General features: G+C 38.7%; 1 protein-coding gene and 1 long non-coding RNA gene across 2 annotated transcripts; both read right to left on the reverse strand.

Annotated features, from left to right (window-relative positions):
• Window positions 1–3,268: 3,268 nt before the first annotated feature.
• On the reverse strand, window positions 3,269–23,810 carry LOC140165828 (uncharacterized). Its single transcript, XM_072189151.1, has 6 exons — window positions 23,752–23,810; window positions 21,514–21,595; window positions 12,205–12,321; window positions 11,290–11,475; window positions 7,396–7,506; window positions 3,269–3,857 (listed from the first exon to the last, which is right to left on the reverse strand). The coding sequence occupies exons 1-6, from the start codon at window positions 23,808–23,810 to the stop codon at window positions 3,672–3,674; spliced, it is 741 nt and encodes a 246-aa protein (XP_072045252.1). The 3' UTR covers window positions 3,269–3,671.
• A 13-nt stretch (window positions 23,811–23,823) lies between these two features.
• Window positions 23,824–26,473, reverse strand: LOC140165829 (uncharacterized). Its single transcript, XR_011860772.1, has 3 exons — window positions 26,433–26,473; window positions 24,711–24,886; window positions 23,824–23,865 (listed from the first exon to the last, which is right to left on the reverse strand). It is a non-coding gene; the product is annotated as an uncharacterized lncRNA (long non-coding RNA).
• Between the last annotated feature and the right edge of the window lie 238 nt (window positions 26,474–26,711).

The raw sequence follows: 26,711 nt of genomic DNA on the forward strand, positions 1-26,711 counted from the left end.
AATTGTAGTGCAAAAAGACGAAGGACAAGTCACTTAAGACAAAGATACAGACATGGTGAAAACGACAAGACAAGACCAGGGGCGTCGCTAGACCAATATGATGGGGGGGGGGGTGTACAGCATGTTTTGCCGACGGAAATATTTGGTGAATCGTATACCCAATTTTTTTTAGCCAGGACGGCGCTCAAGAATCTCTATTGGGGGAGGGGGGTGTCACCCCCATACCCCCCTCTAGCGACTGCCCTGGGCAAGACAGGTGATACAGACAACGTATGTTGGCATAAACCGACGAAATATGAATTTGATAATAAATGAATCTTATAGAGTGACTTAAACTGTTTGATTGATGTTACTTTATGAACAGAAATATCAATGTCGTTCCATAATATGGGACCCTGTATTCTGAATGTATTTAGTGCAAAATCTGTAACAAAATTGGTTGGGCAATACAAATCAGAAGACCTGATCCTATAATCATGGATAGCATTAACTAAGGCAAAATAATCAGAAAATTGTTGTGGAAGTAATTCATTATGATACGGCTTTTTGAAACTTGTGAATATCATGAATGGTAACAGTTTTAAATTTGGTAATCAAGGGTGGTGTATAATGTGCATGGAAATGGGAGTCGGCACATAAACCGCATGATTCTCTTTTGTTTGATATGGATGGAATTCAAATTACAATTGCTATGGTCAGTCAGCCCAAATTAAATTACTCCTCTCGGCAAACCAAATAGAAAAATAATTTATTTTAGAAATGTATAATCTCAGAATCGGATGAAATCATGCGCAAATGTTATGCTTGTTCATATGGCACAGCGACAACGTCAGGTAAATAATTTTATTATACAGGCAGGGACACTAAATCAATACACGTGTGTCTATTATCACGTCGCTAATAACAATAATACAAACTAGAGTTGACATTCCCATCGCTTCTAATCAATGATAACTACCCTATTGTTAGTAACAAAATAAAAATCCTACATTGTTGAAGGGCACGTATCTATAGAATTCCTGAACGATTAAACCACGTCACGGTGGCAATGAGATAATTTCAAGTAACCGCTCGCGCTCTTGTCCTTCTTAGGTGGGCTAGGGAAATTGGGCAGCCGAGTTGAGCACTAGCGTAAAGTGGTGTATCTGCTATTTGATATTCAGACGATAAATCTTTGGATACCGGGGTAGAAAATGAAGAATATTTCCCGTCATTTTTGGTTACAAAGGAAACCAATTGTAAGGCTTGAACTTGAATATATGTGTTGAAAGAACATGATAGTCGCAAGCGTGGGTATTGACAAACAACCGTGTGTTTTGAAATCAAGAACTGACAAAAATTGGGAATTTATATGTGCAGAACAAAAAAATAACTGCTGCCCTTATTCAGTGGTTGTGATCTAGTTTGTAGACACAAAATCTGATTGGACAATTGCATGAATTCGGGTGTCGTCTATCAGGACCCTACGCCATCCCCATCCGAGATTCCCAAAACGAGAACAGTCGCCCATTAGTCCGAAGGATCATTAGTCCGAAAGGAATAAAGTTAGAGGGTTATTATGTTTAGGGTTAGGAGTAGGGTTTCGATCCGTTATTGGTAGGTTAGATTTATGGTTGGGTAAGGTTAGGGTTATCATGGTTATTGACTAGTTATTGGGTTTTTGGACTACTGACCCTTCTGACTATTGACCTTGGTGACACGGAACCCTCTTGTCGGGCATGCACGTATGTAGTGTGCGCCAGCATCCACTCCAGGGGGGGGCACTCCCTATCTGAAATGGCTGGGATGTGCCTCGGCCATGTTAAAAGTAGGGGGCATTCAGGTCCAATGTACAATTACAAAAATATGGGGTCATTCAGTACACAACCTGAAAAAAATGGGCTCATTCGGTATGAAACTTTGAAAAAGGATGGTCATTGGGGTAACAAAAAGTAAAATGGGAGTCATTGAGTACAGGATTGCCAAAAGAGTATCATTAAGTACACATAAATAAGTGCCAAACTGCGTAAAAACAACCTGGCCACCTTGGAAATGTGAAAAATCTCATTATTTCTGGAGGAGAACACAAATACCACCTAAATTTGGGAATTAAAAGGGGGGTCATTGGGTATAGCAGGAAATAGAAAAAGGGGGTCATTGAGTACATGAATTTTTTTAAAGGGGGTCATTGGGTATAGTGTCTTGAAGTGTCTCACTAGAAAGGTTTGCTTTCAACTCCCTCCAAGCATGGGAAGACAAGTGGCTGATGAAATTCAACGCATCTAAATGCCAGGTCCTGCAGATCACCAACAAACGCAACCCAATCCCTCCATCCTACACCATCCATGGACACAGCCTGGAGAATGTGAGCTCGGCAAAATATCTTGGAGTGCACTTGGACTCACGACTTAGCTTTAATGCCCATGTTGATGCCATCACCAGGAAGGCTAACTCCACCCGGGCCTTCTTGAATCGCAACCTTAGTCACTGTAGCCGTAAGATCAAGGCAGCTGCATACACAACCTTTGTAAGACCAATCGTGGAGTACGCTGCAACCTCCTGGGATCCCCACACCCAGCGTAACATCCGCAAAGTTGAACAGGTTCAGCGTACCTCTGCACGTTTCGTCACCAGTGACTACAGTCGGGAGAGCAGTGTGACTGCCATGCTGAAACACCTAGAATGGCCATCACTACAAGAGAGACGCCAACAAAGCCGCCTTGTAATGATGTATAAGATCCACCAAGACTTAGTCGACATTGATTGGACCAACTACCTTACCCAATCCACATCTCGGACAAGAGGACACAAGTCTCGCTTCGTGTACCCTCAGACCAGCTCATCAGTCTATGCCAGTTCCTTCTTCCCACGTACCATCAAGGATTGGAACATCTTGAAGAAGGATCCAGCTGAGTACTCATCCCTCGACGCCTTCAAGATTGCGCTGAGGGATCGTCTCCTGATGTAGCTCCGCACCACCCAGTTTTTAACCTGCACTGTATATTACGCACCTGTCTACAATTTTATGTTCAAGTTGTTCCTACCCATGCACACAAGCAGTGCGTTTTTCCTCATAATTGAGGCTGCACTTTAAAGGAAGGAAGGAAGGAAGGAAGGAAGGAAGGTAGGACCATAACACAAAAAAGGGGGTCATTGGGTACAAGCCGGTTTGAAAAAGGGAGTCTATCCCGAGGCACATGATGCATATCTGTCATGGAAGTGCCCCCGGGCATCCACTATAAAAAAATATACCTGCCTATCTACTTTCACACGATAAAGCATAATAAAATTACAAATTTCTATCGTTTATTGTCTAATACGTTGATATCGGGGCTATTATATTATGTATAATTGTTTATATTTACAATTTCCCATTTTGCGGATATTTTGGGCAAAATGGTTGATTTTCCCTTAAAATTCATTGTCCCCCACCCCCAATGCACCCTCGAAAAAAATTCCTGGCGCCGCCACTACATGTAGGTTACCTTTCTTACATTTGTTTCATGGGGTAATACAGTATGTGTTTCAACTTGAAACACAAATAACATCGATTCTGTATCAGCTTCCTTACTCGAGTAGAATTATGTGACATAAAAATGACACAAAAAAGCAAATCTATAATTAATTCTGGCAAAAAGGTAAGGTGTGTACAAAATGCCTATACTGATTTCAACAAGGCTGGTTACGGATCTTCACGATATATTGTACTGTTTGTTATATTGCTGCTCATTATATTCCTTCAAGTTAATAGGTGGGTACTTATTGCTACCGTCAACACATTCCAAGGTGGTTCCCACGTCGGGACTTCCGAAGTAGATAATGCTATAACGATCGGCTCGCTTGTCCGACTCACTGACTGGGTTTACTACACGATGTTTCTGTGAAATAAATACAAATTCATTTTTCTCATCAAAACTAATATTTGATTACGAGGACCAGGAACCGTTTCACATAGCCAGAGGGCACATGATTTTTACATGATTTAATGAGGGCTTAAGTGTGGAAAATCAGTCGCAAGGCTCTGTGAAACGGGCCCATATGTGGAAATGGGTTTCGCAACGCATTAGCCTATACCTAAACCACCACAGATTGTCCGACAAGTACATACATCAAAACATTCCTGATTTGCCTTTGAAGTATAGAGTTGAATGGAAAATGTTATTTAATAATTAATACGTTTTATTGTTGACGAATCATTTACGCTTTCGTGGAAAATTGAGTTTGAAATTCCCTGGACTAGGTAGGTCAATTGTGGAATGTCTATGTGGAATGATGTGAGGCTGTTGTGGTCAGTGTGTTGTGTCTGTGCGTAGCGCACTATAGATCACGCCGCTTTTTTCTTTCTTTCTTTCTTTTTTATTTTGCTGCTGCTGCTTTTTTTACAAACGATACCAATTTAAAAAAAATGCAATTATAATCCATGTAGTGTATCATGGACCAATTTTTCTTTTGTTGTATAGACTCGAGGGCAGGCTATACAACAAACGTTTCCACAGTACCATGCATTCAACCATACATACTGCAGTTACTGTCCGTTTTCCTATACACAATACACAGTGCTCTCACCATTGACGCGTGACCTCTACAAATAGTGTATGTTAGAAGTATAGGCCATTGCCTAGTTAACATCACTGTGTGAAAAATAACCAGCCAATATTTAAAGTATTCTCTGAAATTCTAGAAAATATAGTTTTAGATGTTTGCAAATATTTATATAAAAAGTTTATTTGAAAAGAGCGGTATTGTATTCAATCTATGTTTGCTGACACACAGCGTCCACGCAGGTAAATAATTATTTTTTCCTAGCAAGAATTGTAATAACACCATCAAGTGCCACTTTACTAAATATACTGAACTATAGGCCTATACTCCGTTGGTGAGCGACGAGCGATTGGTATTTCACCATAAGGTAAGAAAAGGAGTCCTATCTGATTGGCTAGAAACCGATAGCTATCGCTCAGTGATGTAGTACAAACTCAGTTGTAGAGATTCTATTCCATTTAACAGAATCAATATTCTATTGTTGACGCAGACAATAAAGACGTTTGCATAGCATGTATAGTGTTTCACTATGTTCCATTGTACTATATAATTGTTAACCTTATGATTTAAATATATTATACAGGGTGTCTCAATAAAAATAGAATAAAAAATAAATAAAAAAATTCTTAAAGATTCAAAAACCATGAAGTGTCTGCTCAACAGTGGTGCAAAAATGATCCAAATCCGTTCATGCGTCACTGAGATAATTAAGTTTGTACAAATATACACCTTTTTTGACCATTCCAATGGGGTAGTACACGTTAACTATAATTGTAGTTTATTATAAAAGAAATAAAAGAAAACGCCAAGTGTTGCTGAGTAGGAGTTTAAAATCAATCAATCAATCTCCCAAAGAATGTTTTTCACATGTTTCTCTTTGGGTTAAGGGCTCGGATAGCAACGTTTGCACAGTATTTTTTGGGACCTGAGAGCACACCAGACATATCTAATACGAGAAATGTCCTTCTGATGTCAAATATTTTTGTTACTTTTTTGAAATTCGCGATACAACACACATTTTATGGCAAATTATTAAAATTTGATATTTTTTGTATTTTTGATGTTTGACCATCCTCGAAGTAAACTTCATCAATCTAATAATATGTACTTAGGGTATGTAGCTGGGATGAAAAACCGACCATCAATTGAAAACCTTTCATATTGAAGATATCGATTTTTCCCAAAAAGACCCATTTTTTGTGTGTGTTTTGTGATTTGGGGAAAAAATCTTAATCTTCAATATGAAAGGTCAACATTTTCGATTTTATGATAGACAGTTTTTCGTCCCAGTTACACTTTAAGTACGTACATATCAATAAGTTTATACAATTCACTTAGAGGACCGTTAAATTTCAAAAATATAAATTTGTAATCATTTGCCATAAAACGGCATTATGTCGCGTATTAAAAAATGTTTGATATCAGAAGGACATTCCTCATTTTCGAAATGCAATACAATATTTCTGATGTGCTCTCAGGTCCCACAAAAAATACGTTAAAATGTCGCTGTTCATATATACATTTGTCAAGCAACAGTAGGGCTGAACTTTATATTGAAGTGGCTGAAATATTTGATTCAAAAGAAATTGATTCCCTTAAAATGAAATGTCCAGGTGATAATATTGATGGTGAAATAAACAAAAATTGATAAACAACATCAATAAGAGAAAAGAGGCATCATTGGGATTTGGTAGTTCACATCATATTGCGAATGGTAGAGAGTTTTGCAAATATTGCATTGATATTACAGATTTACTTCTGTAGGTCATGTGGTTCTCGAGTTATGTAGTAAATACTGTGCAAACGTTGCTATCCGAGCCTTTAACCCAAAGAGAAACATGTGAAAAACATTCTTTATTGATTTTAAACTCCTACTCAGCAACACTTGGCGTTTTCTTTTATTTCTTTTATTTAAACTACAATTATTGTTAACGTGTATTACCCCCATTGGAATGGTAAAAAAATGTGTCTATTTGTACAAACTTAATTATCTCAGTGACGCATGAATGGATTTGGATCATTTTTGCACCACTGTTAAGCAGACACTTCATGGTTTTTGAATCTTTAAGAATTTTTTTATTTTACTGTCGATATTTTAAGCTATGCACCACTTTCCATAGGGCCTATTTTTATTGAGACACCCTGTATAGCTATAATGTCAACAGGGAAGCCAGTGCTGTCAGCACGTGTGTCTGAATTGGCTACCTGAGTTTTGCATGCTACTATCATATCATTCATATGGGGGTGCCATATCCTTTTGATATTCATGCTTAGATTTGTGAATGCCTTTTCCCCAAAATTCTGAATATATCCAATTATTTTGCTTTCTGTAAAAAACAATTGTAAGGCTTGCACTTGAATACATGTGTTGAAAGAGTATGATAACCTTTACTCTGCGTATTGAATTCCCCGCCTGCATCTTGAAAACAAAAACTAACCAAAACAAAATCGAATTTTCTTAGTAACATGGTAATGTGCGCGCAGACCGTGATTTCAGCAGTGGAGCATACGTATATGCGTGGTGGAAAAGAAATGTTATGTATCTATCGTACAGGTGGTGTTCGTACAAGTACAGGAGGTGTGTTATACTTTGCCTGGAGTGCTCCCGCCTTTATCTCAAAACTATTCTATCACGGCGAAACAAAATCAACATGCTGTGCTGTTGAACAACTAGGGGATTCGCCCTACTGTCATGGCAATTTTTGACACGAAGATATAGGGATGACGATGCTGTGTGACATACACATGTGATTAGTGCAATCTGCTTGCAGTGCAGGGCGATCGACTCAAAATTGTATTCATCTATTGCTATGGTAGTTAATCCAATTATTACGTCACCTCTACGGCGAATAGTCTGGCTTTAATAACACATACCGATGAAAGCAGTTTGTCAGCAGACCAACGCTGCAGAGCATCGCCGATGTTGACAACAATAGTCCCATCAATTGGTGGAGCTGATACCCATTGTCCTTGACGATTCAAAATCTGTAACCGTGTACAAATCAATCACGTTCGTAAGTCATAAACCATAAGGATATCGATATACACCAGGCACAAAAAGAAACTCGTCAGTTATATTCATCTTTGCTGTTCAATAACTTGATAATTTTGGATTATTCTGAAATATACATTTTGTTAATTGGACTTTGCTTTCTCATTTGACACCCTGTTCGTGAAAAACGAACAAGAATTGACCAAGATATGCATCTCCAAAGCCTCAAACCCCAAAATCAAAAGTTGCATTTTCAACGATTTTCAATGGGAACGCATCGTTGTATTGCACACAAGCACCACGGGTCAATCAATAATGCACACAGTGTAACAGGCACAATTGAATCGTTAAAATTGCAACTTTTCATTTTGGGGGTTGAGAATGAGAAAAAAAAGTCTTAACAAAATTAACAAAATGTATATTTCAGAATAATCCAAAATTATCAAGTTATTGAAAAGCAAGGATGAATATAACTGACGAGTTTCTTTTTGTGCCTGGTGTAGTCATGATAGTGACAGTTGACAAAGGGTGGTATCTAACCATTTATCATGAGCGATTTTGTGAATTGATAATTTTGACCCCACAATAATCTTAAATTGAAAATGGTGAAACTCCCAACACAATACAAAGCGCCGTAGAACATACAGTTTGATTTTGGCGCTTTGTCAATATTGAACCAAAAATAAAATAAAAGTTCAAAATAGACAGACATGCGCCCGCACGGGTATCAAACCTTTAGTATAAAAACTGTAATGAAATTAAATAATATAAAAAGGGTTGCAGTGTTCATTGTGCAATACTTTTGTAAAAACTGAATCAGGAGGAAAACGAACGATGCTTCAACACAATAAAAACATCTGCTGCCCCCTCACTCAGAACCAGTTCCCTTATGTACACTGAAAACCAAACAAGAGTCAGGGAGAATCTAAAAGCAGCTCCATGTCTAAAATGACCCCAAATTAGGAGTCATCTGACTCCTTGAAGAGTCATAATTTGCCGACTCCACTAAAGAGTCGCCAGTCACCGTTAATGACTCCCAAGATGGAGTCGTTTTAGACATAGAGTCACGCAGTTTCTGGCTTCTAGAGTAACCCAGACTCCATTTATAGAATCACCCGGCTTCATTATTATAGGGTCACTTCGACAGTCCGACGCCAGGTAGGAAAGATTACTATTATTAGCTTTACCTCACCATCAGGTTAAAAGTTTCCTGTGGAATCCAGCTCAAGACCAAGTTAGCCTACAGCATGAAAATATTTCATCACACTGTCCGAACACCAACACATATGATGCACTGCTGAACAGCAGCAAAGAGCAGCAGCATAATGCAAAATGACCGCTACCATAGCAATACACGTGTACCGCGTCGATGACTCTGAATGTAGAGTCAATTGACTCTGTAGTGAAAGTCAGGTCCGACTTCTTTTGAGAGTCAGTGTCAAATAACTATCACGTCGTGCGCGACTACACAAGCAGATTCAACTAGATGCCACAGTAATGTGTTTTACCAAACACGAATATCTATGCCCGTGACCACACCTAACCCCCTTCCCCTATTCACAAACGAAAACTTGGTGAGCACCATGTGAAAGCACTTGTTTTAAGCTTTCATTTGATATACATGTAATGCTCATAACACTGGACTGGCCCACACTCTCTCTAATACCCTACCAAGCCTTCACTCTCTTTTATACCCTCATCAGACCATCACTCTCTCTAAAACACCACCAGACTGGACCACACTCTCTCTTATACCCCATCAGACCTCACTCTCTCTTATACTTCACCAGACCTTCACTCTCTTTTATACCCTCATCAGACCATCACTCTCTCTAAAACGCCACAAGACTGGACCACACTCTCTCTAATACCCCACCAGACCCTCACTCTCTCTTATACTCCATCAGACACTCACACGCTCTAAAACATCACCAGACTGACCCATACTCTCTCTAATACCCTACCAAGCCTTCACTCTCTCTTATACTCACTATACACTCACTCTCTCTAGAACACCACCAGACTGGCCCGCACTCTCTCTCTCTAATACTCTACCAAGCCTTCACTCTCTCTTATACCCATCAGATCATCAATCTCTCTAAAACACCATCAGACTAGCAGACTAGCACACACTCTCTCTAATACCCTACCAAGCCTTCATTCTCTCTTATACCCCATCAGACCCTCGCTCTCTCTAAAACACCACCAGCCTGGACCACACTCTCTCTAATACCCCACCCCTTAACCAACCACACCCCTTGTCCCATCATGACAACCTTTTGAGGTACTAGGTGGTCCAAGGAACCAAAATCAAAATACCTACACATTCCCTTTTCAGGGAGTTTTTGTCAAGTGATGAGTTTCCTTGACGTACGATTCAGACCTTTATCATTGCAAACACAGGTAGCTAACAAAATACTACCTATTGCGCTACACTGTGTTAATATGTCGTACCTAGTTTGCTTTTTAACGTCTTTAGACTTTGACCTCTGGGGATGCGGCTAACATAGAATACATCTAGGGTCATGGGTCATCACTGTACCAAGTATGAACCCTGAGGGCGCTGTAGTTCCTGAGCTACAGCTGTTTGAAATTTTACACATATTGCTCCCTGTAGCCCATGACCTTTGACCTCTGGGGTCGATGTTACTGCAGAAAATATCTAAGGGTCATGGGTCATCGTTGTACCAAGTATGAACCCTGAGGGCGCTCTAGTTCTTGAGCTAAAGCTGTTTTAAAAGTTTACACATATTGCTCCCTGTAGCCTATGACCTTTAACCTCTGGGGTCGTGGCTACAATAGGTTACATTGAGGGGTCATGGGTCATCATTATACTAAGTATGGACCCTGAGGGCGCTATAGTTCTTGAGCTAGAGCTGTTTGAAATTTTACATATATTGCCCCCTGTAGCCCATGACCTTTGACCTCTGGGGTCGATGTTACTGCAGGAAATATCTAAGGGTCATGGGTCATCATCGTACCAAGCAAGAACCCTGAGGGCGCTATAGTTCTTGAGCTAAGGTGGTTTTAAAAATTTACATATATTGCCCCCTGTAGCCTGTGACCTTTGACCTCTGGGGTCGTGGCTACCATAAGTTACTTCTAGGGGCCATGGGCCATCATTATACTAAGTATGAACCCTGAGAGCGTTATAGTTCTTGGACTAGAGATGCTTCAAATTTTACACATATTGCCCCCTACAGCCATGACCTTTGACCTCTGGGGTCGGGGCCACGCTAGGAAATTTCTAGGGGTCATGGGCCATCATTATACCAAGTATGGGCCCCGGGGATACTTTAGTTCTTGAGCTAGAGGAGTGCAAAGGAAGCGTGAGAAGAAGAAGGAGAAGACGGAGAAGGAGAAGCCGAAGACTAAACACAACAAATACAATATCTATGCCCCGTTGCACGGGCATAGATAATTGACTCCACGGGTAGATCAACTGACTGTTGTGATAGTCAGGCGACTCTTTTTGAGAGTCAGTGCTAGTTTACTCCACTTTGAGAATCACTTGACTCCATTCTGGCTATCAGTGTACCCTAAAACCGTGGCATATCCCCGTATACCTTCAACCAGGGAGAACCCCCGGGGTTATGTGCATTGCGGTCCATTATGGTTGCAGAAATAAATTAAGCGTCCCGGATGCAATATTTTTTCCGTAGTTAACATTTGAATAAGAGGACCCTAACCATACCCCTAATGAAACACCCTGTTCAAATAACTCCTAAACTAATTCGCGTCCCGGATGACACACGCTACGACACTGTTAACCATACCTCTAATCCACCTTGGTCCTTCTGAAATAGGAGGGTGATACTGCCATAATCAGAATGTTCTCCACATCTCACTTGCTTTTCCTCCACTTCGATGTCAGCAGTAGGCGGGTAATGGTTCAAGCGTATAGACGAACAGCCCTCAGCAGTTCCTGTTTTCTGATGACTCTTTACAAAAATCAGTGGGTCCTACATGTTTTCCATTCACATAAAGAATATATTCAAATAGGTAAAAATATGGCACACAGAGAAGTAAAATAGGCAAAGTTTAATTTACCGCATATTATGACGGCTTATTAAGGGATCTAAAATGAGCGTTTATTGCGTTTCGACAGTATTTTTTGTGGGACATGAGAGCACCTCAGAGCTATCGAATTGCATTCTGAATACGAAGCATGTCTCTCTGATATCAAATAATTTTCATTTTTGAAAATCACAATATAATACAAATTTTATGACAAATTATAAAAATTTGATATTTTTCAAATTTTTGATATATAACAGTCCTCGAAGTAAATTATATAAATCTAATGACATATTCTTAAAGTGTATGTAGCAGGGAGGAAAAGCCGACGGTCAATTGAAAATTTTGACCTTTCATATTGAAGATATGGATTTTTTTATTCTCACCTTTCCATTCCATTGACTTGATAATATTGCCAATTGAGCACATCCAATGTACATGCTCACACCTGTAGTAAGTGTCAATAATTTTTCAGTTACCAATTTCCAGTGGCCCACAAAAATTCAAATCCGTGAAATATATACTATGTGTATTTTCATGTAAACGGTGCCCTTTATTGTTGTACTGATGTAAAAATATGCGTGTGACGGAGGTTTTTGCCGTGTTTTTTTGTCATCGCCCAGGTCAACCGCCCTACAATTATACTCCGGGTGCGTGTACGCATACGTACTTACCTCGTATTTCAACCCTCTGGCAATGACCTCTAAAACACGATGTAGAAGTTCTTTTCCCGTAAGCAGCAGATCTTCCACGTTTTCCCTCAACTCAGGCATTCCTTCAGGCCAGGCCTTCTATAAAGTAGATAGCAGATCAGTTGGTTATTATCCGATTGTTCGGGTCGATTGTACTCAAAGCATTACGGGATATACATTCTTGAAACGTGTCAAAATGAAATAAACCACAGATATTTCCAATATATGTGAAAAAACACCTTAGTTCTATAGTTTTTGTCCAAACCCACCACATAAGACCAACACGGTGCTTGCTTTTGCTTTGTTAACCATAATTATGGAAATGACTATAATAATAATTATGATAAACTTAATTTATGTTGTCTTTGGAGACCAAATAGTGAGGCGGATCACAGTGTCGACAGCCTCTATAAAATAATTTACACCTTAGTTCTATAGTTTTTTTGTACAAACCCACCACATAAGACCAACAAGGTGCTTGCTTTTGCTATGTTAACCATAATTATGGAAATGACTATAATAATAATTAATAATTATGATAAACTTAATGTCTATTGTCTTTGGAGACCGAATTGTGAGGCGGATCACAGTGTCGACAGCCTCTATAAAATATTTTTTTTTCTTTTATGAATCACGTCCTAATACTCCGTTGGCGAGGGACGGGCGATTGGTATTTCACCAATAAGATAGCTCACCTTTCCGAACGCAAGAAAGGGGTCCTATCTGATTGGTTAGAAACCGATCGCTAGATCGCTCAGTGATGAGTGTACAAACTCGAGATGTAGAGATGTAGTCAATTACATTTAAATCAATATTCTATTATTGACGCAGATAAAGAAAGTTGTACAGAAATATGCTTAGCCTAAGTAGCTCGACCTATCTCGAACAAAATCGCCATGCGTAGCTTTTGAAGAACGAGTATATTCGCCGTACTATCAGGGCAATGTTTGACACGAAGATATAGGTATGATGACCCTGTGCGGATATTATATATAATACAGATCACAGACGAGAGAGAAACAGACCGCGTGCAATCAGTCAAAGTAGAGAGATTGCGAAATTTACGTGAAACGTGACACGGGAACGCGAACAGCAAGCTACACTAGTCGAAAATCGGTTATTATGCCCTCTAGAGGGTGAAATCTATTGTGAATTGGTCAATCGTGGAATTACTGTAAGGCGATTACGTTGCGGTTGGTAGCAAAAAATGACGTTCCAAAATGACAAAAAAAAACGCATTATAAAATGCAGAAAAATGTTATGTTTATCTTGTTATGAAGCGAATCAAAGTATCCTAATAGAACAAGTAGAGTCCGACATGTAATAAAATCCATTTTGGGGGTTAAAATTTGATCTCGTATAGACAAGAAGAAGTGAACAAATTTCAATTTTTTTCGACGCGAATTCGAACGGGCAAATTGCCTATTCATTTGTGTGTGGAAAATGCCGTCCAAAAATCAGCTTGCGAAGAGGCGTTTTGGGCAAGATTGTGTCGTGTTACGGCATAAATGCGGTATAATTGTCTGTTTGGGACGGGGAACAGAAGTTCGTGCAACGCTATTTTTCGCCTTGCTTGTTCGTTGTGCATTAAACAGCTGTCAAAGTGTTTTGCTTATGGATACTATTCAGTAAACTCAAAAATGTTTTTAAAACATGATAATGCATGTGTTTTTGGTTTTAGTTAAAACATTTTGATAACATATCGATGTATGTTTATATAAAAATCATGAAAACTCGTGTTATACTGAAAAAGTAATACAACAACATTTTAAGCCAAAATTCGAAATGCTATAGTAAAATATCATTTGGCAAACATATTTAAGTGTCTATTGTGTTAGAACGTTTATCAGCAAGTTTTGAACAAAAGTTTTTTTGAATATTATTAAAACGTTTAATGCCCTTGACCCTCACATAACCTTTAACCCGACATTTAACGTTTTCTGTAATATGTTTATTTATTTTTTATTTTTTTATTTTATTCATTTGGCAACAAACATCAAAAAATAGAAAATAACATAAAGGAGGCCTCCTGAGCTGCCAGGGAGCACTGAAAAGCACAGGAAAGGCCAAAGGCGCAGTGCCCCCAACTCAGCAAACCTCAAAATAAGTTTACACAAAAGTTATATACAATTTAACACAAGAGACAAGAAAAAAATGGCTACGATGATGGAAAAAATTGAAGTTGAAGCTATGAGATGTTGTTTAGAAAAGCCCTGAGTTGTTTTTTAAATGTGGTAAAGGTGCACGTGACAAGTGAATTCCTGATATCATTATTTATATTTGACCATATGGCTGGAAAAGAAACAAGCAATGTGTTTTTAAATGCATCTGTTTTGGCTGTGATTTCCTGTTTAAAAATGAGATTTCCATGCCGTTCATTTACACTCCACCTACAAAAATAAAAGACATGAGTACTAATTAGACATGAACATGCAAAACATATTGATATATAAGTTCTTCTGTGATTGAGTTTGATGAGTTCTAAAGTACAGAGTCTTTCCTCGTATGACTGTTCCCCCTCCGTTGACATAAAATGAGTCTTGTGGCCCTATGTTGAATTTGCTCCAGTTTTTCAATGTTACATTTGCGGTACACCCTTCCAAACGGGTGCACAATAATCAATGACAGGTAATATAAGTGTACGATATAGCTTAAGAAGAACTTTTGAGTTGTTTTTGCCTGCAACAACCCTAATAAAACCCAGAAGTTTATTGCATTTTTAACTACATTATTAACATGACAATTCCAACGTAAGTCACTGGTAATAGACACACCCAGAAGACGCAATGTATCCGTTGTTTCAAGCTGGGTGCCATTAACATAGTAAGACAGGGTTGGCTTTGATTTACGCCGGGTGACACACATAACTTGGCACTTGGATGGGTTAAGTTGAAGCGCATTATTATTAGACCACCAGTTCAGTTTATCAAGATCTGACTGGAGAAGAACAATATCTGTGGCATTTTTTATTTCTCTAAAGAGGAAGGTGTCGTCAGCATACGGCGGTCAAGGGTTTCAAGCCATTCGGTTGTAGCCTCACACAATGCCGTAGCACATGATTTTCCAGGAGTGAAACCGTGTTGGTTTTCAAACATCAAGCCATTAGCGAGTAGATGACATCTCAAGTCATCACAAACCAAAGCTTCCAGCATTTTAGCAACAATGGAAGTTAATGCGATGGGTCTGTAATTTTTCAACATTGAACGATCACCTTTTTTATATACCGGAACTACATAGGCAGTTTTCCAACCCATTGGTAATTCACCAGATGAGAGTGACATGTTAAAATCCTAGTCAGAATTGGGGCAATATTTTTGGCACATAATTTTAACATACGCCCTGATATGTTGTCAGGTCCAACAGCCTTGTCGGGAGATAGCATTTTTATCCTTTTGAGCACCATTTCAGGGGTCACAAAGATCCCAGATAGCTGGGGAACTTCTAACACAGGAGATGTAATGACCATGTTGTCATCAGTAGCTGTGAAATAACTGGCAAAGAGATTATTGAAACCCTCTGCAATTTTAGATGGATCAGTGCACAGCTCATTGTTGACATTGAAGGACAGATTTGCAGGTTCTGAGCGGGATGACTTTACGAAGCTCCAGAATCTTTTTAGGTTGTCATTTTTGTTCACCAGGTTTTTCCAGTACTCAAGATACGACCTTTTGAGAGCATATTTGACATTATTCCTGATTGTTTTATATTTATCCCAGAGTAAAGCATTAGTACTACCCTGAGCTTTTTTGAAAGCCTTGCGCTTTTTAGTAATCAATTTTTTAACGTCAGGAGTTATCCATGGTTTTGCACGAGAACATTTGGTAGTACTGGGTATTGCGCTGTCGATGCATGAGAAGAAAGTATCGACAAAGCCGTTCCATGTTAAATTTATATCACCAGCGATGATGATTCTGTCCCAGTTTGTTTTTTGTATGAGTTCATTAAGATGCTTAGGGTCAGCTTTTGCAAACTGATAGAACTTACGACGTGGGTTTGCAACATGTTTAGTTTGATTTTTAGTGTGAAAAGTGACCATAAAGTGATCTGATGAAGCTAATTTTTCAGTAACTGTGACATCAGATACTTGATCTGGATGTGTAGTGTAGACCAAGTCAAGGATCGAATCGGGATTTTGGCGGGTTATGTCATCGACGAGTTGATGAAACCCAAAAGAATCACTGATCTCAGCGAGCCTGGTTACAAATTTACTGTTTAAATTTGATGGCAATTGATCAACATTAATTTTGGTGTTTGCTGGGTAGTAATCGAACTAGGCATATTAGATTATTTATTTTCATTTTGCTTTAGAAAGTAAACAGGGTATTATTTATATGATAATGGAGTTTGTTTCTTGTTATTCGAATAATATACACCAAGACTTCCTAGGCATCCAACATCAAACTCTGTTTAGATTATTTAGACAAATAGCATACACGTGTGAACATAGGCCTATACTCATTTTCCAAAACTCAAATATCGCTAATCTGGACTGAATGCTTAGAACATTATAGATACAGCCAGTCGTATTTGCATATCAATACCGAGGAAAGTAGTTCGATGAAAGAAGATAATCTTCTCTGGTTCGATGCACCCAAGGTGAATCAATGGGTGCTTCCTATTACCTTTAGATTATTTGTCTCAGCATAGCGCCATCATGATTGCAATTGCGTTTACACGTAGTCTTGGTTCAGACTCTATGCGGCTATCACGAACATACTAGGAACGACGAGCGTTAGGACCGACACAAACTGGCTGTGTAGGAGGCTAGTTTGGATGTGAAGGGGGCGCAGCACTAATTCAGCGCCCCATAGGATAACGTGTGATTTCGGCCTACTTCAAGCGCCATTTCTGGCGTCCCTGCAATACTTGGTAAAATAAATTTGGTATCAAATTAAAGCTCTGTTTCTCTAAATTCCAAAACTTTTGTCGGCATATATCGATGACCATTGACTTTTTTCGCTAATTAAAAAAAAAAAAAAAAAAGAGCTAAAAATATACTAAACTCACCACTCACATTTCAAAATCTTGTTTTCTCTTAATCCGCCACAGAGAATTGCTTTTGAGATCAATTTTCCAGTTTTTATCTGCATGTCATCATTAAAGACACTTGTCGAATTCATATGAGCCGATATTGAGTGATTTAAAGTGAACATGTCGGTAGATATGGTCGCTACAATCTCATAGTCACTATGGACTACATTAGCCGAATTTCGTTGTTACATAAAATGCGGAGTGATTTAGTGTTGCGCCCTCTTATAAGGTGTTAAAAGTTTTCAAAATCCACATTTATTACTCATTAAGTAAACTAGAGAAACTTTGAAGCTCAACACCGAAGATTCCATGTCTCTGCGACATTCCGTTCAAGAGAAATGATGATTTAAAGATCAGTGCCGAAATGCCGAAAATCGAATATTTCGACTTTTCCTCCAATATGCGAAAGTTTATACAAAACTCACAAAATTAGTGACAGACGACAATTTGAGCACGTCTTTGAACCAAGATTAATCCTTTTCTAGATTATCAGTGTTGCCATTTTCTTTAGGAAATCATTTATTACTTAGTCTCAAGTATAAATACCCCCCCCCCCCGTTCCAGTGGTAACAATTGCGACCTTTTAGCGTAGGCCTACTGAATATTCAGCAAAACGGCTTCATGCAGATTAACAATGTCTATTAACCTTAAAATCCATTTATGAGCCTTTTTGAGGTTTTTGGACGCATTTCTAGACTTTGAAGGCGCCTACTCGGCCAATAAAATGTTTTTTCCAATAATTTTTCATGAATATGACTTTTTGTAATCTTTGTTTATCATCATGATGGAAATAGAACACATTTTGTGAAGCGCGTCTCTTATTTTGCGCGAAGAATGTAAAAGGAACGCGTTCATAATGACGGCCGTTACAAGGTGTTAAAAGTTTTCAAAATCCACATTTATTACTCATTAAGTAAACTAGAGAAACTTTGAAGCTCAACACCGAAGATTCCATGTCTCTGCGACATTCCGTTCAAGAGAAATGATGATTTAAAGATCAGTGCCGAAATGCCGAAAATCGAATATTTCGACTTTTCCTCCAATATGCGAAAGTTTATACAAAACTCACAAAATTAGTTACAGACGACAATTTGAGCACGTCTTTGAACCAAGATTAATTCCTTTTCTAGATTATCAGTGTTGCCATTTTCTTTTGGAAATCATTTATTACTTAGTCTCAAGTATAAATACCCCCCCCCCCGTTCCAGTGGTAACAATTGCGACCTTTTAGCGTAGGCCTACTGAATATTCAGCAAAACGGCTTCATGCAGATTAACAATGTCTATTAACCTTAAAATCCATTTATGAGCCTTTTTGAGGATTTTTGGACGCATTTCTAGACTTTGAAGGCGCCTACTCGGCCAATAAAATGTTTTTTCCAATAATTTTTCATGAATATGACTTTTTGTAATCTTTGTTTATCATCATGATGGAAATAGAACACATTTTGTGAAGCGCGTCTCTTATTTTGCGCGAAGAATGTAAAAGGAACGCGTTCATAATGACGGCCGTTACAAGGGGGCGCAGCACTAATTCAGCGGCCCATAGGATAACGTGTGATTTCGGCCTACTTCAAGCGCCATTTCTGGCGTCCCTGCAATACTTGGTAAAATAAATTTGGTATCAAATTAAAGCTCTGTTTCTCTAGATTCCAAAACTTTTGTCGGCATATATCGATGACCATTGACTTTTTTCGCTAATTTGCGGTGCAAAAAAAAAGAGCTAAAAATATACTAAACTCACCACTCACATTTCAAAATCGTGTTTTCTCTTAATCCGCCACAGAGAATTGCTTTTGAGATCAATTTTCCAGTTTTTATCTGCATGTCATCATTAAAGACACTTGTCGAATTCATATGAGCCGATATTGAGTGATTTAAAGTGAACGTGTCGGTAGATATGGTCGCTACAATCTCATAGTCACTATGGACTACATTAGCCGAATTTCGTTGTTACATAAAATGCGGAGTGATTTAGTGTTGCGCCCTCTGAACGGGACTATGACGTTCTACCGCAAAATGCAGAAATCCGTAACCCGTATGGCGTTTGCAGTGAACGCCTCTCCGCAATCTCTCTAGTCTCAGCATCAGCCGATAATGAGGGCCGATTGTTCCATGAAATGCGACAGGCGAGATTGCTACGCAATTATCGCGTATTTTCACGGTCTATCGCGTAATCGCGAAAGCACGCAACGCTCTATCGCGTATACGCGAAGGCACGCAGCGCTGGCATGATTGTTAGACACGGCACGATCGAACAATCGGCCCTCATGAATATGCGAGAATTCACAGCATACATTTCACAGGGACTTTGACTAGTTGTACGCTGTCTGTATCTCTCTCGCCTTTGATACAGATCAAGTGATATGTTCCATATAACTGGCAGAAATCATAAAAGTTTGTATGTAGGGTCTTTCATCATCAGTCGGCTGGGGAGCAGGCGACTACAAGCTTTCTCCAACTAATGCGATCTTGAGCAAGCGAAACAATTTTGTTTGGCTGCAGCATCCCTTCAGTATCTCCCAGGAGGTGCTGGACATACTGTAAGTACAGTGTGCGCGGCCGTCCCGGATTCCTCTTCCCATGTGGTGGAATATAAAGCGCATATTCTTTCACAGGCTCGCCATCTTCAAGACGCAGTATATGGCCGAGAAATTTGTGTGGTGTTGGTAAGGTTGTAGATGGTTTCATTTGGAATCCGATCCACACGCTTGATGTTTAACATGACTCTGTAGCAAGATGTTGCAAATGCATTGATCTTGTTTTCCATGTCCTTGGTAATTACCCATGACTCGCACCCGTACATAAAGACAGTAACACACGTTGTCTGAAACAGCTTGATTTTTGTTTCGATTGGCAGGGACGGGCTTCTCCATAGGCGTTCCAGTTTCCAGAAAGCTGCCCAGGCTAGTGCTTTTCTTCTTTTTAGGTCTCCAACACTAGAGCCCATCTTGGAACCCAAATACTTGAAGCCTGTGACATGGTTGATGGTATACCATAGACTTCAAGTGCTGGTTGGGCGTTACAGTTTGCAGTCATATATTCTGTCTTAGGTGCGCTGATGACAAGGCCTAGATCTGCTGCTGCAGTTACAGTCCTAGTAAGCTGTGACTGGGCCCGGGCTATGGAAGATTCCAGCAGGGCAATATCATCAGCAAAATCCAGGTCATTCAGCATCTTGGCAGGATACTGCTTGACCGACGTGGGTAGGTAACAATTCCAGCGTCAATTCCAGAAGTTGATTTCATCAAAAGGTAGTCTACCAGGATAATGAACAGGAATGGTGCCAACACATCACCCTGAAGCACTCCAGTTGTTACTTGGAAAGGCTCTGAGATACTGCCATCTACCATAACGGCACTATTGGAGTCTTTGTAGAGCACCCGGATGGCATTGACCACAACCTTTGGTATTCCATAATGCCGCAGCACTGAAAACATGACGAACCTGCCTTTCATGATCCTCCTCAAAATGTGTATTTGCTGAGCACAGCTGCGACCCGATCTAAAGCCAGCCTGGTTGCTTCTCAGTAAAGGATCAATGTGGGGTCGGATCCTGTTCAAAAGGATCTTGTTGTACACTTTTGCGGCAATGGACATAAGCGAAATACCACGGTAGTTTGTCATGAGAGAGAGGTCACCTTTCTTTGGTAGAGGAATGATTACATTCGTAACCCATTGACGTGGCGGCGTCAGCGTTGAGAATACTTCCATACAGAATTCGAGAATCATATCAATCATGCTATCCCTCCTCCCTATCAGGATCTTGCAACTCCTTCCAGTTGAATTTTGGTCTTTAAGGATTACAAAAACCTACGGCAACAAATAATTTGACCAGCTGTTTGGGGAAAAGGTCATGCCCCTGAAATAGCGGTCAAATCACAAAAATGCTCAGACTATGTTAAAAACTTAAACACAAAAACTCAGGTCATAACGATTCAGGAAAGTATAGACCTGGATTTACCTACATGTGATGTACTGTTTTCTCTTTTTGTGGTAAGAGGAACAATTTGAGACCATTTAAAAAAAATCAAAATCGGAGCAATTTGTCAAATTTGACCCCTGTAGAGGTCAAAGCTTGACCTTTTTTTCCGCAAAAACGGTACATCGCATACATGTCAAACTATAAACTAAAACTAAGGAATACATTGGTGTAGTTTTAGACAAAATCTCGTTTGTTATTTGACCCCTGGCCATGATCTTTTACCGCAAAACGACTGGTCAGATTATTTGTTTCCGAAAGTTTTTGTAATCGGTAATACCTGTGAAACGGGCGGGTAGAACAAGAAGCCCTCTCTTAAATCCATGTGCGGTCTCTTCATTACATCTTCTGTTTGGGATGCGCTGTAGAACAAAAATGAATCAACAGATTCAACACCTTGTTGTACGAATCAAACATGACTATTTCCATATTTTATCCAATATTGAGCATTATCCTTCTTTTTATTATACACTTTGCGCAAAAGATAAAGTAGGGCCTATTCGTACACTTACAACAAAAACAATTTCTTAAAGAAACTAGAACTAAATTTATATATAAAAAATTATTATACTTTTTTGAAATTTACTTTTTTAACATAAACACATTTGAGCTTACAATTGCCATCCTTTTTGAAAAGGAAGGAAAAGAAAAGTAAGTAATACTTTATGAATATAATTTTATTATGTTATCATGGTTATAGTTAAGTGGTCGATAGATGGAACATTTCGTTCTACGCATCGTTATACCTCATTCGGCACGATGTAGGCGTAACTTTATTTCCCCATCGCTATACGGATTTAAATGACAAAAGGTAGAGTTTCAAAAGTGACACATTTGGACATTTCCTCCTTCTAGGCGATTCCCGCTGCCTTTTGATAACGCCCACTTCGCTGTTTGTGTGACTTTTGAAAGGCTCTAATTTGCTGTATGTTGGGGAAATAAAGCATAGCCTATCTGAGACTAGTATCCGACTGAAGTATTAAAATACGCAGAACAAAACTCAAGACATCAGTCGACCACTTTATACCGTAATTTAGTTAACGTCTTTTGTTTCAAGTGTACTATAAATTTTGTGCACAGTATATTATATACACACATGATCAGGCTAATAAATGGGATTGAATATGTCACTTGTGGTGACATCATGCCCCTATTCCGGTGTCATGGCAGAAAATGTTTGAATTGCAGAGACAATTGCAGAGACAAAGTAATTTAGTCCACAAAATGTCCAAATGCCTTTATATAGTCGGCAAATGGTTTAATCGGTTTCTGCAAGGTATCAGGAAATTAGTTACGGAACTGAGAAGGTTGCAGTGAAGTTGTGATTGGACGAAAAAAAAGGTCAATGATGGCTGTAACATCCACCAATTATCTGTGCAGCTCCCCAAATTCCATTCCATTGGGTGAAGGAAGTTTTTGATAACCAAACAACTAATCACCGATTTTTGCGATACAGGAGGAAACCGGAGATCCCGGAGAAAACCTGCGAGAGCGAGCATGGAATCGGGATAAACCAACTGCACATGAGTCCTTGGGCCGCGCCGGGGCTTGAACCCGGGACCTCAGTGGTGCAAAGCGAGGGAATTACCGCTGCGCTAACTCGCCCTCCCCTAAACTTCTTGTAAGGGTTGGGGGCTCGGGAATTTTAATCACAATAATAAGGTCACGTGGTTACTCCATAAAGGACAACTTGGCATTTGAACATGTACTGAACATGTTCCGAGTCCTCCAGACTTTTGTCTTTTAACATCTAAGGCTGATAATTTCTTCCATCCGACACATTCATGAATCACACTCTTACCATCATTTCCTGACACCTTGCAGAAACCAATAAAACCATTTAGAGACCAATATAAAGGCATTGGAACCGATCAAACCATTTGCTGACTATCTAAAGGCATTTGGACATATTGTAGACTAAAGTTTCTTCGTCTCTGCATTCAAACGGATTTACGTCTTTCCGCCATTTTAAGCACTGGAACAGGCACATGGTGTCACAACAAGTGCACAATCCATCCCATTTATTAGCCTAATCTTACTTATTTCAGCAAAGGACACTTGTATCAACTTATTACGTGATGTGAATTCGACAGGATTAACGGTCAACTTACAGTTTGCGGAATTCTTGATTTTCCAGCAATACTGTGACTACAAAACGCATGAAATAGGGAACTAAATGAAATAAATTGTAATGAAATGAAACGAAATGAAATGGAAAAGAAATTAAACTGTAATGAAATAAAATTGAAATGCAATGATCATGATGATGTAGTGAAGTGCACTGTAGTATAGTCTTGATAGTGTTTTGGAATGCAATGCAGTGTGGGGTAATGTAATGTAATGTAATGTAATGTAATGTAATGTAATGTAATGTAATGTAATGTAATGTAATGTAATGTAATGTAATGTAATGTAATGTAATGTAATGTAGTGTAGTGTAATGTATTGTATATAGTCATGATAGTGAAGTGTAGTAAGTGTGGTGTTTAGTCTAGTGAAGCGTATATTATTGTCGTACCTTTGTGTTCCAACGCGTATGAAACCACCATACGATCCCTTTGGCTGTTCACATTTCATTTTGTTTCATAATCAAAAGGAAAAATTTCTGGGTAACTTCGTATACTTTGTCGACCTGTTGGAAACAGGAAAAAACCATGTCAAGTTTCAAATCTCCATAATTTGAAGAGTTTTTTTAAAAGTATTTACTCACTTTCGCCCATTTGTTAGTTCAAAACTGTTGCCAGCTCCCTAATGGCTGTCACCGAATGTCCATGCGGCATACATTAATTTGAATGTCTCGAGTTTACAACTGCTCATGGGCATGCTGACGTGGGTTCCCAGAGCCGTCTCCAAATCATTATTGGTAACCACGGTAACACATCTTTGTTTTTTCCTGGATGTCAGTTGAACATGGATCATTACTGCACCGATTCACATTCAGAAACTTTCTCAACTGTACTCTTGACGATACAGCCGTTGAATATTATATATATTGGATTAAAGATTTGGCAAGATATTATAAGGCGTTTTCTTTCAACTCCTCGCATCGAGTAGCTGAAGCCGGGAGCGGAAGTATGTCTGATGCAGCTGGAAACTATATTCCGAGAAATAGTTTAACCTAAACAAAATTCCGAAATTTGATATGGTAAAAAGGGGCCAAAACCTGCATTTTTGGGCTTTGATTTGTGTATGGGGCTATAGTGTTAGAATAGTCAAGCTCAACGACTTGTACAAATACTGATTTCAGTATTAATGTATTCTTTTATATTTGTTTTTAATTTGGCGGCATACCGTTTCCATATTGTGTCATAACCATTTAAATAAAGAACTGAGATCAAAAACGAAATTAGAGAAATATTTTAGTCTATACTCAAGACACCGAATACCAGACACATGTGCCAAATCTGTGAAGAAATATAGCTTTTATGAATTCTCAACAATTATTATAATGGACAATCCCGATGCCGAATACGGTACCTTTTCATCCAATACACCGTCATAATTCTTCAGATACACAAATCCGATCGTAGTAAACGCTTCGTATATGTCGTCAATCAATTTCTGAAATAGATCTGGATCTGGTTCGTCTCGATCTAAACTATAGGCTGAGAAGTCAACGATGGGAACTGATTCCATTTTAAAATCTAGGAAATCTAGAAAAAAAATCAGTTTTAAAGACAAAGAAATTAATAAATAATAATAAAATGAAAAATTAATTGAAATGGAATTAAGTGGTTGCACTTTTTCGGTCACCGCCTGCTATCCATATCATGTATTATAGGTCAGTGTGCAGGACAAAAGAGTCAGCTACATGTACCTGAGCACAGAGTTTATATTTATTGAATCCAAAACCTTGCAAATCGATTTTGATTTTTTGTTGTAAGTAGGTCTACATTCTTAACATGGTGTGCCATGGAAAAAAAGTATTGTCAAATATAATTTTCAAGATTACGTAGGCCTATATATTCTCGGGGAGAAGTATGACTATAGACGGAATAAATTTGAATATGAATCGCTTTGGTAAGATAGTTGCAGGTAGTGAGTGCCATGCATTCTCTAAATTCAGTAAATTTCCTTTGTCGGCCGACGGTGTAATTGAATCCGAATGGGATTATTTTTGAAATTTAAAACGCTTAAAATATCACAAATAAGTAGGTTAGTAAATAATATTAAGGGATCCAGAATGAGCGTTTATGGCGTTTCGACAGTATTTTTTGTGGGACATGAGAGCACCTCAGACGTATCGAATTGCATTCTGAATACGAAGCATGTCTTTCTGATATCAAATAATTTTCATTTTTGAAATTCACGATATAATTCAAATTTTATGACAAATTATTCAAATTTGATATTTTTCAAATTGTTGATATATAACAGTCCTCGAAGTAAATTTTATAAATCTAAGGATATATTCTTAAAGTGTATGTAGCTGGGAGGAAAAGCCGACGATCAATTGAAAATGTTGACCTTTTATATTGAAGATATGGATTATTTTCCCAAAAAGACCTAACATTTTTTAGTGTTTTAAAAAAAAAATCCATATATTCAATACGAAAGGTCAAAATTTTCAATTGATCGTCGTCTTTTCATCCCACCTACATACACTTTAAGTATAAATCATCAGAATTATAAAGTTTACTTCAAGTACTGTTAAATATCAAAAATATCCATTATTAATGATTTGCCATAAAATGTGTATTACATTGCGAATTTCAAAAATCTAAATTATTTGATATCAGAAGGACATTCTTCGTATTCAGAATGCAATTGATATGTCTGATGTGCTCTGATGTCCCACAATAAATACTGTCCAAACGTTCATGCCCCTTCCCTTAATACAAGCTAAAACCGTCGGGGTTCGATAATGAACCCTACAAAACTAACCTTCAAATTCAAATTAATTAAATACAGTAAAATTTGATAGGACTGGGTGAGAGTCGCTGTGACGGTTCTAAATTCGCCGTGTTGCTTAGGCTCCGATCACTCAGTGTGCAAATTGAACGGCGCGTACCACAGTGAATACGGCAACTGCGAAATTCAGTCCCCATTTACTTCGTGTTCCGATTGTATGGAAAGTGCCATACGGCTGAGCAGTTTGCCGTCTCTCTTAATCATGCCACTCGCCGCTTGGATAATTGGATGTTATATCTTAGACAATAAATTAACCAATGCTTGATCACGCAATCGCAACAAACTTACCTTTGAAATTTGAATGGCAAATCCCGATGAAGTCGTTTTTGAGAGCATACAGTATATCACAATACTTAAAGTAATTAATCTTATGTAGCTATCAATCAAAATCATTTAATCAGTGATGTCCATGTCATTTTGATGCAGGCCTATCTATATTATAATGATCTCATGTAGTTCCGATCCGGTAAAGAACGCAATCGTCAAGCTGTCGTAATAACATTGAACGTGCCCGAATGTCGGCCTAGTCCTATGTTGACAAGTTGGTCCAGTATTCCCAACCGGGGA

Source organism: Amphiura filiformis, chromosome 12 (assembly GCF_039555335.1).
Source record: "Amphiura filiformis chromosome 12, Afil_fr2py, whole genome shotgun sequence".
Taxonomy (NCBI): Eukaryota; Metazoa; Echinodermata; class Ophiuroidea; order Amphilepidida; family Amphiuridae; genus Amphiura; species Amphiura filiformis.